Here is a 12,137-nt window from a genome sequence, read left to right on the forward strand (position 1 = left end):
CAATGTGAATATTTGTGGTAAATATATTATTCTGGCCGCTGTTTCGCCACAGTCAGTATAATATCTCATGAGACTTACTTGAAGTACTTGGCCACATAGGTCTGATGAGAACCCAGATTGCTCCTGAGCAGTTCGAAGGAGATAGAATAGCATTGCAGGGGTATTTCCACGCAAAGTTGGAGTTCATAGGACGTTTTGCTGAAGACAAAGGTTACGTGGCCAGCAACGCCATTTGTTATCAAGGCACCTTACAAATATCCAATAACTAAAATAAATAAGGCATAAACGTGCTGGGGTGGGGAACTCAGGCATGATTAAGGAAGGTTTTAGACCCATGCAGTGATGTGCATGTTTTTTCTGCAGCCGGCAAGAGCGAGCTGTAGAAGATTTTACAAGAACACAAGGCAGTTTTTGAAGATAGGCGGAGAAGCATAAGAGGTTTTATGCACCGGGTAAAGTTGAAGCAAAATGCTGTGCCCGTAAGACAAGCTGCACGAGCTGTGTCTTTCGGTGTGCAGAAGAAACTTACAGATTACTTGGACAGCATGGTAAAGGAGCAGATAATCAAACCAAATCGAGACATCGTGGATATCTCCAGTGGTCGTGGCAAGAACGAAAAAAGTAGACATTTGTGTGGACTTGAGGGGATTAAATGCAGCGATTTGCGTGGACTAATCCTCTGCCGAAAATTGAGGACCTTATATCGAAGGTGGCAAATGCAAAGTGTTTTTCTACACTGAATTTGAGCTGCATACCACCAGATCCAATTGCCTCCTAAGCCCAGACCATTGACCGCTTTTGTGACACCAGAAGGAACATATCAGTTCAAGCGCATGCCTATTGGACGGGCGTCTGCCTTTTCCGGTTTTTAACATGTGATGCATAAGATGCTCAGAGGAATGAAAGGTGTGGTGGCGTTTCGGACAGGGAGTTGCAGGTTAATTCGAAGATTCAGGAGTTATCAGTAGAAGATGGAGTGCTTATCCGTGATCACAGATTGGTACCTCCATTTAGTATAACGACAAAGCTGTTCAAATTGGCTCATGAAGGCCATGGCGGGTCTACTCGGACAAAGGCGTTTTGCGTTTTACCTGCCATTGGTGGCCAGGAATGGACAGATACATTGATTGGATGGCGGACAAGTGCGGGGTGTGCCGCACTGCTGATAGAGATATGCAGTATGGAAAGGTACCTTTGCAGATTATCATTAATTTCAAGCTGAATCCAAAGGAGCGTTATACACTCGTTGTTGTGGATTATTAATCTGAGGTGGAGTTTTTAGCGACGCCAACAACGATCAAAGTGATCAAGTACTTACGTGATCTATTTGGAACAGAAGGTACCCCCGAGACGGTGGTGATGAACAATGCCGTTCAGTTTACGTCAAGATAAATGCAGATTTTTTGAGTGAGATGGGGGGGGGGGGAATCAAGTTCAACAACACTTTACCATCTCCAGGCTAACTGATTGGTCAAAAGAGTTCACAGAACTGTTACTGGGTGTATTCAGTGGGCAGTCAGTAACCATGTGTCCGTGCAGAGAGCTTTGGGTGATATGTTATGGTTGGCTTTCAGGTAAGCGTTCTGCTTGAAGTGCCCCTGGTCCATTTAAATATGTTTTGGGCCTCAAATTCACCCGATGTGACCTGCGAGGTCCGCAATGCTCCCTCTCCAGCTTCCCCTTCCAGTATGCCTCCCACACACTCCCCTTGGCCCCTATTGGTTAATTTGCCTGTGTTGTGACTGAGGGCCTAACCCTCTGCATGTGTGCTTCCCGAGCCATTTTCCAACTTGGCTTTCAGGTAAGCGTTCTGCTTGTAGTGCCCCTAGTCCATTTAAATATGTTTTGGGCCTCAATTTCACCCGATGTGACCTGCGAGGTCCGCAATGCTCCTTCTCCAGCTTCCCCTTCCAGTCCCGACTCCCGCACTCTCTCCCCAGTCCATATTGGCCCACCCGTCCTTATCCTGGACATGACCTGGGCAGCCCTCTGCGGATAAGGACCCCGAGGCAAAAGGTGGCTCCAAGGTGTGTCTGCAGGTGTCAGCAGGGGCGGCCAGTGGCCAGCCATCAACCAGCAGCAACTACCCAGGTAGGTGTGGCACGGTTGGGGAGTACAGCAATCACTGTACTCTGGAAGCCCTGCCACTCTACTTACTCTCAAAATCCTTCAGACCAGGATGTCAAAACTAACCAGCTAACAACCAGACAGGATTGTGAATGTTAGACATTGCAACAGTTAGTTCATACAGTGAATAATTGTCTCATGCCACTTCGAGACAGGACGATTGTGTTCTCTAGATCTGTTCTCTCCCATATGTAAATTGCTTTGTTAAACGTAGGCCTTCCTCCCACTGTGCAGGACTCTCAAATCTAGGTGTGTTGTCTCCTGTACTCAAACTGCATTGTGAAACTCAGGCCCCTCTCCCACTATACAGGGTTCACAAATACAGGTGTATTGTGTCCTGTACTCAAACTGCATTGTGAAACTTTGGCCTCTCTCCCTCTAGATAGGGTTTCTTGGGCCTAGGCATGGCCCCCCATCTTGGCCTATTGTATTGTGAAACCTTTTGTGGCGTGAAAATTAGGCCGCTCTCCCACTATAGAGGAGCCCCAGATTTGGGTGTGGTCTCATTTTCGGTCTATTATATCGTGAAACCTCCAGCTGAATAACACCCACACCTACGGTACATATACACAGCACAACTGTGGACACAGGCCCCAGACACGGCCATGCAACCATGCACCACAGAATACTGCTATGGCTACGCACATCCGTCCAGACTGAAAAACCTAATTTACCTCAACACCACTGCCACTAGCATACAGCGACTACCATCCAAAAGGAACTCGGTTTACCTGGCCAGACATCGACTCTCTATACAATAGCAATCTATCACAAACCACCAACAGCGCCCACCCACATGCCTGGCCTCTCTTTGGGCTGCTTAGTCGGGCCTAGCCAGCCACCTTATTCCTAGACCACAGACACAGACACACACACACACACCCCCGCCCCCCCTCCTAAGCTAAGCCCCTTTAGAACTCTCCTCCACATTGACTACGGTCACCAAGGGCATTCCTACCAGGAAAGCGCGCTATATAAATAACCAAATACAATACAATACAATATCGGTCTACACTCAATGTGGTGACAGGGATTTCACCTTTTGAATTGCTAAGAGGAAGGAAGGCTGTGTCAAAGTTGGTGCCTGCATGGATTGGTCGGTTGTTGGGAGTAGGCATGCAGCCGGTGGATGTGGAACAGATTCGGCATTCAGCGAGTGGGGATTTCTCAGGGGCAATGCGTTTTGTCTTGGAAGCAAGACAAGGCAGCGCAACACAGGTTCAAATCCCAATCCTGCGCTTAGAAATCAATGTATGGTATTAAGCGCATTATAAGTGAACAACTATAATAGGAACAATGAGTGCTGGAGTCACCGCGGAAGAACATGATGCATTTTGACAGTCGGAAAAACATTAAGGAGTGTGATGTTCAAGTGGGAGCTGTTGCAAGGACAAAAAAAAAACATTCAAGGTTGCCAAAGGATATGCTCAATATTTTGAACCAGGTGTGGTTACTGAAACCAGTTGTAGCACTGCAAAGATTGGCATGAATGGTAGGTGGAACATGGAGAGAGTTGTCAAGTTGAATACGAATGTGCGAGAGGATAAAATTGAACATTGTAGCAAACATGCAGCAATTCTGGACAAGGATGAGGTGAATGCACAGGAGTGTTATGATGACTTGAACAATTCAGTACCCTGTGAGGGTGTAGGGGAAGACCGTCAAGTTGGTGGTGCAGAGGTGAGAGAATGGAAATGTGAAATAACGGATGAACTTTTTTTGTGAGAATAGGCAGCGTACAGGAGCTCATATTGGACGAAATGTTGGTTGTTCAAGCAAGTTCAAAGATGTGTATTACGATTAGAACCATTTGTAAATTCATGAAACTTATGGTTACTGTCTGCTGAAAGGGAGATGAGTTATGATGCGCTTGGTCCATGGTGCAAGGCTTTCCGCGTTGTGCGCCATGAAACAGATGCGGGGAGTGGGGGAGTTTGATCTGTTCGGTGGCAGCTGCTGTAGAAGCCTGTGTACGGGCCCCAGTAACGGTGTTAGTTTAACTTACTTCTCTGCGAGTGTCTTCATCGTGACACATATGCGATGTTGGGGTGGTCAGGAAAGGTCCCTGTGATTACAAGGGGTTCATGTTGCACGCACCGTATTGCTAACTGGGGGTGGCGGCAAGATGGTTGCCATGTTGCAATGTCATAGGTATCAAAGTATAGTTAATTAGGGATGGGATATTTTACTTTATTGTTCCTGTTGGTCTAGAAATGGATACATATTAGCTTGCATGTGTGCAGAAAGATAAAATGTTAAACCCACCCAATGTAAAAACATACATGTACAATAAAACAAATACATGGGGAATTCATGAATCTCACAAATGAATCAGAAACACGGCAGTCGAGGGCTGTTTTGCAAAGTGAACTTTGAAACTGGCTCTGTGATGTTTTAGGAGCAAGGGGATAGGTGAATAAGTAACTTGATAACTTTCGCGGTCAGTACAACTGTAGAAAATAGCCATGAGTTTTTATGGTCTGATATGTATCATAGATAGTAGATGTAATTGCCTGATGCCTGAGACAGTGACAGAAGGTATTTCATTATTTATTTTGGTCAGTAGTAAAACACAGGGTAAGCCAGTGCCTAAGGCTATTCAGGAGTTTCAATTGGGTGAAGTGGGAGTTTTGTAGATTAGCGATTTTCAATGGAACGGTGACCTGGTGAATGAGATAACATCACTAACTGAAAGAGAAATCTTTCTCCCACCTTGTCTCATATCGCTGGGAATATTCATGTGAGCCATGAGCAAATCAAGAGTTAGGGTTTAGACGGCTTAGGCCAGTTATTGCTAGTAATGAATTATGTTTCAATACAAATGTTTAGTCATGTGCTGATGTCATGATCTACTACGTACGAATCCTATGGAGATACGTGTTATGAATATGATTTTAAGATGACTATCAAGATAAAATTGCCCAATGAAAACGTAGGAATTAGGAAAAGATGGCATTTCTTTGAAGATGCTTTTGTCCAATCATGGTTGGGGTGGATTGCAATAAAGTATTTTGTTAGTGTTTTAACTGTTGCAAAAACTGCATAAAAGATGTGACCTGGTGTGGCTTGTTGAGAATTGGGTTAGTTTGGTCCTGCAACATCATCTAACTTCTCCCCAGAGAACTGGAAAATAAACTTGCTTTATGTACAACTGAGTACTCACTTCTTAAATAATGGGAGTGTTTGGGTAAGGTGGTTAAAAGCCCCTGCGCACAGTAATAGAAAAAGGCAAACACTACTTCACCAGATGCAAATACCAACCAACACATCTAACCAAACTCGCTCATTTGGCATCCAGTGTGCCTCTCCCTTTGCCCTCCTCTTCCCTGAATGTTGCCGCCCCCATCATTCCACCTAAGCAGCATGAAGCATCCCGTTTGCATGGAATGCAATACAAAACAACAAATATAAAACGCTCAATGGTGGATTGTGAAGAATGGTACTTGGCTGCTGAGTACTGTTTGCACAAGAGGAGCCCTGGTTGTGTAAAAGGAAGGAGAGAAATGCTGAAGCAGATCTAGAATAATGGGAGAACAATTAATGAATGAAAAAAGAAGAATTGCTGAAAGAGGCATTAAGGGAGAAGGAGATAAAGAGAAACTGCAGATATAGCATGAAGAGGGGAAGAGAAAGAAAATTAGAAAGATGAATAAATCGGGGGACAGAAAGTGCAGATAAATAAAAGGAAGCTCAAAAGGTGTCAAATAGCAGCAGGAAAGGAGAAATAAACCACAGACATGTTTATTTAAAAAGAGTCTGGAAAAGAAGACGGCAGCATGGACTTGAAATTGTGGAAGGGCTTGGTGGCACTCCACCTCTGCTGTCAGAGAGATTATATTTCTATTAGCTTGCACAATCTCAGAGCTCTGTGACTTTAAAAAGGCTGTCAGATGGAACCTTGTGCCTCCACCTGGACATGAACGCCTTTGCAATATCTTCAGAGTATACAGTTGGGACTACTTCATCCAATATATTGTGTCAACTGTTCACTTTGCTTAGTAAAAAGGGTCTGGTGGGCAAAGCCACCTAAGTTATTTCAAATAAAGACCAAAAATAGCAATAAGTATTTTTGCTAAACATTTTTCCAGTTATTTTCAAGAAAAGACATAATACATTTTAGCGCAGGAGAGCTACGCTACACCGTTCCACGCACCCAAATAATTAATAAAAGTAATAATTAAACCCAGTTAGATGTACGAATTACCCAGTGCCCAAAACTATTTCGGCTACTGCCAGACACTCGCACTGCTCTTCACCTCTGGCGTAAATGAGTGAATATTCGGCTCTTGATGACGTTCCATCAACACTTCGCTTGGGTTTCACACCTGTCCGCATTAGTTTCTAAACACGTCCTGAAATTGTGGCAAAGACGCTTTGCACTTCCCAGGCCATTCAGGGTGGTGTCAGACACACTGCATTCGCAGCTCTCAATGTAGCCTGGCTTCACCAATACTTATAATCCAAAGTCTCGTTTACACCAGTGAATTTCAAAAATATTCGCCCATTCCAATACATCATCCATATAATGTTCAAGTTGGACCATCAGGTTATCAACATCGACACACATGGCGAAAGGATGCTCTCCAACTGTCCACACGTCAAGGCAGAGTGACAGAAACCCATGCGTCCGACAAGACACATCTGGGCGGGTTTTTACACAATTTTTTCCTCGTCAGGAGCGAAGATGGTCTGTAAAATGGAGCGAGAGAAAATTGTACCAAGACGTGGTCACCCAAGACAGCACAGGACTACGAAAATGGTCTCCCAGTGATCACTGCGTAAGTGTATGCAAACAAGTGTTTGGGCTTACTCTCTCGCAGTGAGGGTACTAAGGGATTTCAATCAGGCAGAAGAGAGCTCCCATGGCTGCCAGGAGTCCCCAATCTAGAACATCATCCCTTCATTTTACCAGTAATGCCCAGTATTCCGTTGTACCCCTCGTAGGTCTCTGCAGGCTCCTTGTTACAAAGGTCACCTTCAACTAATGGCTTTTTAGAAAGCTGGCGCCAGACTATAGCCAGGACTTGAAGGCGTCACCAAGACCTGTGGTCAGAGTTGGCGTTTAGGGACAGTGAACACTATCCACCCAGTTATATGCGGTTTAATGGAAGGGTCAAGTTGGCCCTGCCCCTGCGTGAACAGTCTTGACGAGATTGAGGGAGAAACTCGATAAGGTCTCTGGGACAAGTCGGCAAAAGGTATCGATCCTCTCACAAAGCTAACCATGGAGTTATTGTTATATTATGTAACATAGCTCAGAGGGTTGAGCGCTCGTTGCTGTGATATATGTGTGATCTGCAGGCCGCAGGTTCTTACCCCGACAAGGCCTTCCGAAGTCGATAAATGAGGGCAAACTTCGGTTGGGATGATAAATGTATGTAAACATGTTGTCTGTAAAGTGCTTTGGCTTAAGGCGCTATATAAATAACAGAGCATTATCATTAGCACATCCCAAAGGCCCTCCCACCACATAATCACATACCCTGGTGAGCGGCCCATCTAAAGAAATGCACGTTCCCACTGTGAGGAAGGCGTCTACCTTATACTTTGTCATGATTGGTGGGGCAGGCTGGACTATGCAATGCCTTAAGTAGAGGAGCAGAAGCGCTAGAGTGGCGTCTCTCGGGTTCCCAGGCGTTCTCCGAGAGTTGTTGCGAGGGCCAGGGGTGCCTCACTTAGAATAAATATCAGCGTTTCCGCGCCCAGAGGCAGCACTCACCAGTTTTGGCTTTGATGTTCTTCCGCAGAAAGTCCCCGCTGGAGAGGTGTTTGAGGCCGAAGTTGTTGGCGATCCTTTGGCAGACCGTGCCCTTGCCCGAGCCCGGAGGCCCCAGGATAACCGCACGCAGGAGCTTGGAAGCCATTGAGCAGGCGGAGGCAACAAGCCACGACAAACTTGCCCGGGAGTCGTCCACACAGAGCCTGCGGGCAAGACAGAAAGAGCTCCCATCACTAGCAGCAAAAGGGCACGGCGCGTGCAACAATCCCCGCGTCCACGCCTCAACCGCAGCAGCGTGAGGAGTGCACGAGAGCCCTGCACTGACAGACGGTGCCAGGCAGCTGTCAAGTAACACAGGCGCACGCACCGAAAGTTCAAGGACAATCATGCACAATGGAAACACGCGAACGCCGTGTCAAGCTGCGCGGCGCGCGGGTGGCAATAAACTACACTGTAGCATCTACCACTATCTGGGGTCCAGAAAGGGTCGCTCCGGGTTTGCTCCTCTGGGTGCACGAACTCTTCTTCAACGGTGCATTCGCTTCACACTTTGAACGTCTCACTTGCAAGCGTGTGTACTCGCGCCCCGCCCACCTACACTAGGCGAAGTGTTCTAGCTTATTCTGTTGCAGCAGTATACATACAGACCAGGGGGAAGCCAACTCACCGCCTCTTTTCTGGGTCTTTCAAAGTGTCTGCAATATGGCGTTTAATTTGCCGAAATGTTAGTGAGATGTCGCCCAGCTCCTTCTCACTCAGCTACAGCTGGCACAGTGCTATGTATCTTTCTGCAAACGGCAGCTCAGAGGCTTGGACCTGTGCGGAGCGGTGTGCAACAGCAGCAGTTCCTTCCCACATCAGCAGCGAAGAATGCTGTGTGCTCCGCTCGCAGGGAAGCAATCACCGCCCCTGGTACGCGTCGCATCCCGGCACTTGTAGTTCGATTGCTGATCCTTGTCATAGAATCTATGAACCTAAATGTGTTAACGAACTACAAGTACCAGGCATGACCTGCAGCATTCAGTACCTCGGCTGCCCTGAAGGCACGACATGCATACATGTCTACTGACTGTCAAGATAGCTGCTAAAAGGAGCTGTCTTCTAGCAGGTCACTGAGTTATGCTGGAAAACAAAATATATTTAAACAAAAACTGTATTGCTGTATTTCACCACACAGTGCGGGCTTGTTTAAAGCTGCCGTGAATTCCGTTCCTTTTTGTGCTAAGAGTTTTTGACCTACTGTATTTCAATTATTCAGGCAGTTATCTGCATGTCTTTTATCTCCAGGGGATGTGGCCAGCAACATTACAATGCTGAAGAAATAACAAATGAGTATGTAATAGTACATACATGAAAGCTGATGCACCATACTCCACAATCCACCCCACCGCCCCCGCCTCATTAAAAGGCTCATTTCAAACGTGGAAAAAAGATAATCGGGGATATGTTTAGGTGCGATAGCATACCATCTTTTTGAGGCTAGTAAAAACAAATTCCAAGTTTTAGACATAGCTCTCAACTCACACGCTTTTGGCGGGTGTCACCAGCCTTGTAAAGGGCTGACTCACCCGCCAAGCCTCCTGCACGCCCATTCATTTCAATGGGCGTCTCACCCGCCATAAACAAAATCGGGTGATTTCACCCGCCTTTGCAACAGAAATGGTTGAGAGCTATGTTTTAGAACGAGACAGACTGTCTTGCGTACAATTGAGAAAGTGGCTACTTCATCTCATTAAAAACAAAAGCCGCCACTCACAAACTCGGTTTGGAAAACTCATGGTATCCAACCCTTCTGTGATATCCTGTCCCGGCGCTGCGGCAGCCGGGGGACAGGGTGTACGAGGCCCAGGAGGTAGGCCTCAGTGGTGCAGCTCCAGCGGGAGCTAATACCACAGGACACTGTAGCTGGGTCCTCTGCCCCGGAACTGCCTCCACTCTGCGGGGGCGGGGCTTTTATTTAGACTCCTTGCGTCACCGCATAGCGGGACGCAAGGCGGATACAACATTCCTCCTTTATTTTAACTTAAATCAAACAAACAAAACGTGTCACATGCATTTGCCACTACTTAAACTACATACAGGGTGCCTCCCCTTATTAGAGTCCGCGGGGGCGGATTACCACACATAGTCTTTAAACCGAACTGGCAGCTGGGTGGCGCTTCGCAAACCATATCCCCCATCCCTGGAACTGGGTACCCACTGTCTCATTGGGGGTCTCACCTTCAGTGTCCGGCTCACACATTTCTGGTTCATTCCACAGCTCCAACATTCTGTCATCTGCTTCTTCTCCGCCTTGCGGGTGCTCAGGTTCTCCACCACTCGGCAGGTGGTCGTCATCTTCTCAGGGACAGTCCCCGTCGGTCCACAGGTTTCTTGGCACGGCCTTGAACCACGACGCATTTCAAGTCACTTGTCGGTGTCCTCTTTGCACGGTTATCATGGTTCCTTGTCTCTTGCTGACGGTACATGGGACGGCCTCATAGCGAAAGTCCAGTTTGGATTTCGTCGGATTCCGCAGCTTGACCACCTGGTCACCCACCTGGTGGTTGGATTGTTTCGCCCTTCTCTTGGCACTCATGTGTGCATTAGCTCCAGTTCTCCTTTCTTCTGTTCGCTCATTGTCAATTCTGTCCGGGCTTCTGCTGGGGTGGTGCGGTATGGACGACTTTATGACTGTGCCAAACATCAGGTCTGCCGGCGGGATGCCAGTCGTGCTGTGAGGTGTGACCCTATAGTTTCGCAAGAACCGATATAAATCAACTTTCCAGGGACTGGCATTTGCCCATGATACTCTCAGGACCTTGTTGAGTGTCCTCATAAATCGTTCCACATCCCCATTTGCCTGTGGCCACCTTGGCATGATGTGGTGGTAATGTATGTTTAGTTCTTGTAGGTATTGCTTAAACTCCTCCCTTTGGAATGGGGGGCCATTGTCACTCTTAATTCTTGTGGGCAGTCCATGCGTCGCAAACATTTTCTCAATCGCAGGAATTACCACCTCCGCTGCAGTGGAGTTTACAATCTCGACTTCAGGGTATCGGGAATGGTCATCAATGGCCACTAGGAGGTAGAGGCCTTCTCGTAACTTGCAAAAATCAATACTTATTGCGTCCCATCTGCCAAGTCCTCGCGCTGCCGCTTGGATTGGTTCTGGGTCAGGTGGAGCTCCGGTTATTTGGCAGGGTAGACAGGTGTTAATCAGTCTCTCGACTTTCTCATCTTTCTGCGGGAACTACACTCGATGCCGGATGCAAGCTTTTGTTCGTATCATTCCTTGGTGGCCCTCATGTGCTAATGCCACTATTTTTTATCTTTTTCTTAAATGTTTTTTTATTTTGGTTGGCTGAATGATATCAACCTTACAAAATTATTCACAAGAATTGTTCACGTTACAATTAACATTCGTCAATTTTAACAATTAAAATTTAGAAAACATATAACCAATTAAGATTTCAACATAAAAGAAAATTCACCAGTACAAATACGGAGCACAATACCAATTTCTTATGAATACTAGATCTCCAAATATACAGCGTAACATTATAAGTGGCAAATTATGACCTACAATACACAAGGAGGAATGACTGCATTGACAAATTGGACTAGTGCAATTTGAATAGAGGCTTTAGCATTGGACAAAAGATAAGCCCAGACTTCCTCACTAGATCGAGGCAGAGCAAGAGGACTGTACATCTTAAACAATTGTTTCCGAATTTCCCTCAAAGCTTGACAATCAACAACCAAATGCCGCAATGTTTCAATCTGTTCGACATCCTTACAATACCGACAAAATGTTTCATTTTTGGAAATAATCCATCTTCTTCCCAAGATCGCTCATGTTCGCACACAAATTCAATCGAATGCTCAACAGTTGGGATCTATTGTAATTAGATGGACATTTCACTAAGTACTGTTCCATGGTGCGTCATTTTTTATGAGGCTGCACTAGGGAATCACTATCCACATAATCCAGGCATTGACTGCGAGTGTGAATCCAATCACTTTGATAAAGTTTTTGTCTAGCTTTGGTTGGATTCAATAACAAAAGATTAAGCGATATGCCAGCACTAGATAATGCATCCAACACATAGTTATTCAATTTTTTCGCAAAAACAATGCGAGGGATGAGTATGTGATTTGCAAGAATACCCAACACATTTGGAACGTTGGCACTTATGAGACATTTTCTATACAACAAGCAAAACTTCCAAACTATTTGATTATGCAAGGACACAGTTCCCAATTCATACCTAATCATCGATAATGGAGTACATTTGGGGAGCTTTAAAAC

General features: G+C 46.0%; 1 protein-coding gene across 2 annotated transcripts in view; it reads right to left on the reverse strand.

Moving 5' to 3' along the window:
• Window positions 1-8,728, reverse strand: part of AK4 (adenylate kinase 4) — a 499,316-nt gene extending 490,588 nt beyond the window's left edge. Inside the window, exons 1-2 of one of the 2 annotated variants that reach the window (XM_069641982.1) lie at window positions 8,514-8,728; window positions 7,847-8,049 (exon numbers count right to left, since the gene is read on the reverse strand). In XM_069641982.1, the coding sequence (XP_069498083.1) occupies window positions 7,847-7,991 (145 nt within the window). In that variant the 5' untranslated portion in view covers window positions 7,992-8,049; window positions 8,514-8,728. Of the gene's footprint in view, window positions 1-7,846; window positions 8,050-8,310; window positions 8,433-8,513 lie in introns of those variants that run through there. The other variant, XM_069641983.1, reaches the window with a different exon arrangement.
• Window positions 8,729-12,137: the final 3,409 nt, after the last annotated feature.

The sequence above is a fragment of the Ambystoma mexicanum genome, chromosome 1q, assembly GCF_040938575.1.
Source record: "Ambystoma mexicanum isolate Mex_15411 chromosome 1q, UKY_AmexF1_1, whole genome shotgun sequence".
NCBI classification, from domain to species: Eukaryota; Metazoa; Chordata; class Amphibia; order Caudata; family Ambystomatidae; genus Ambystoma; species Ambystoma mexicanum.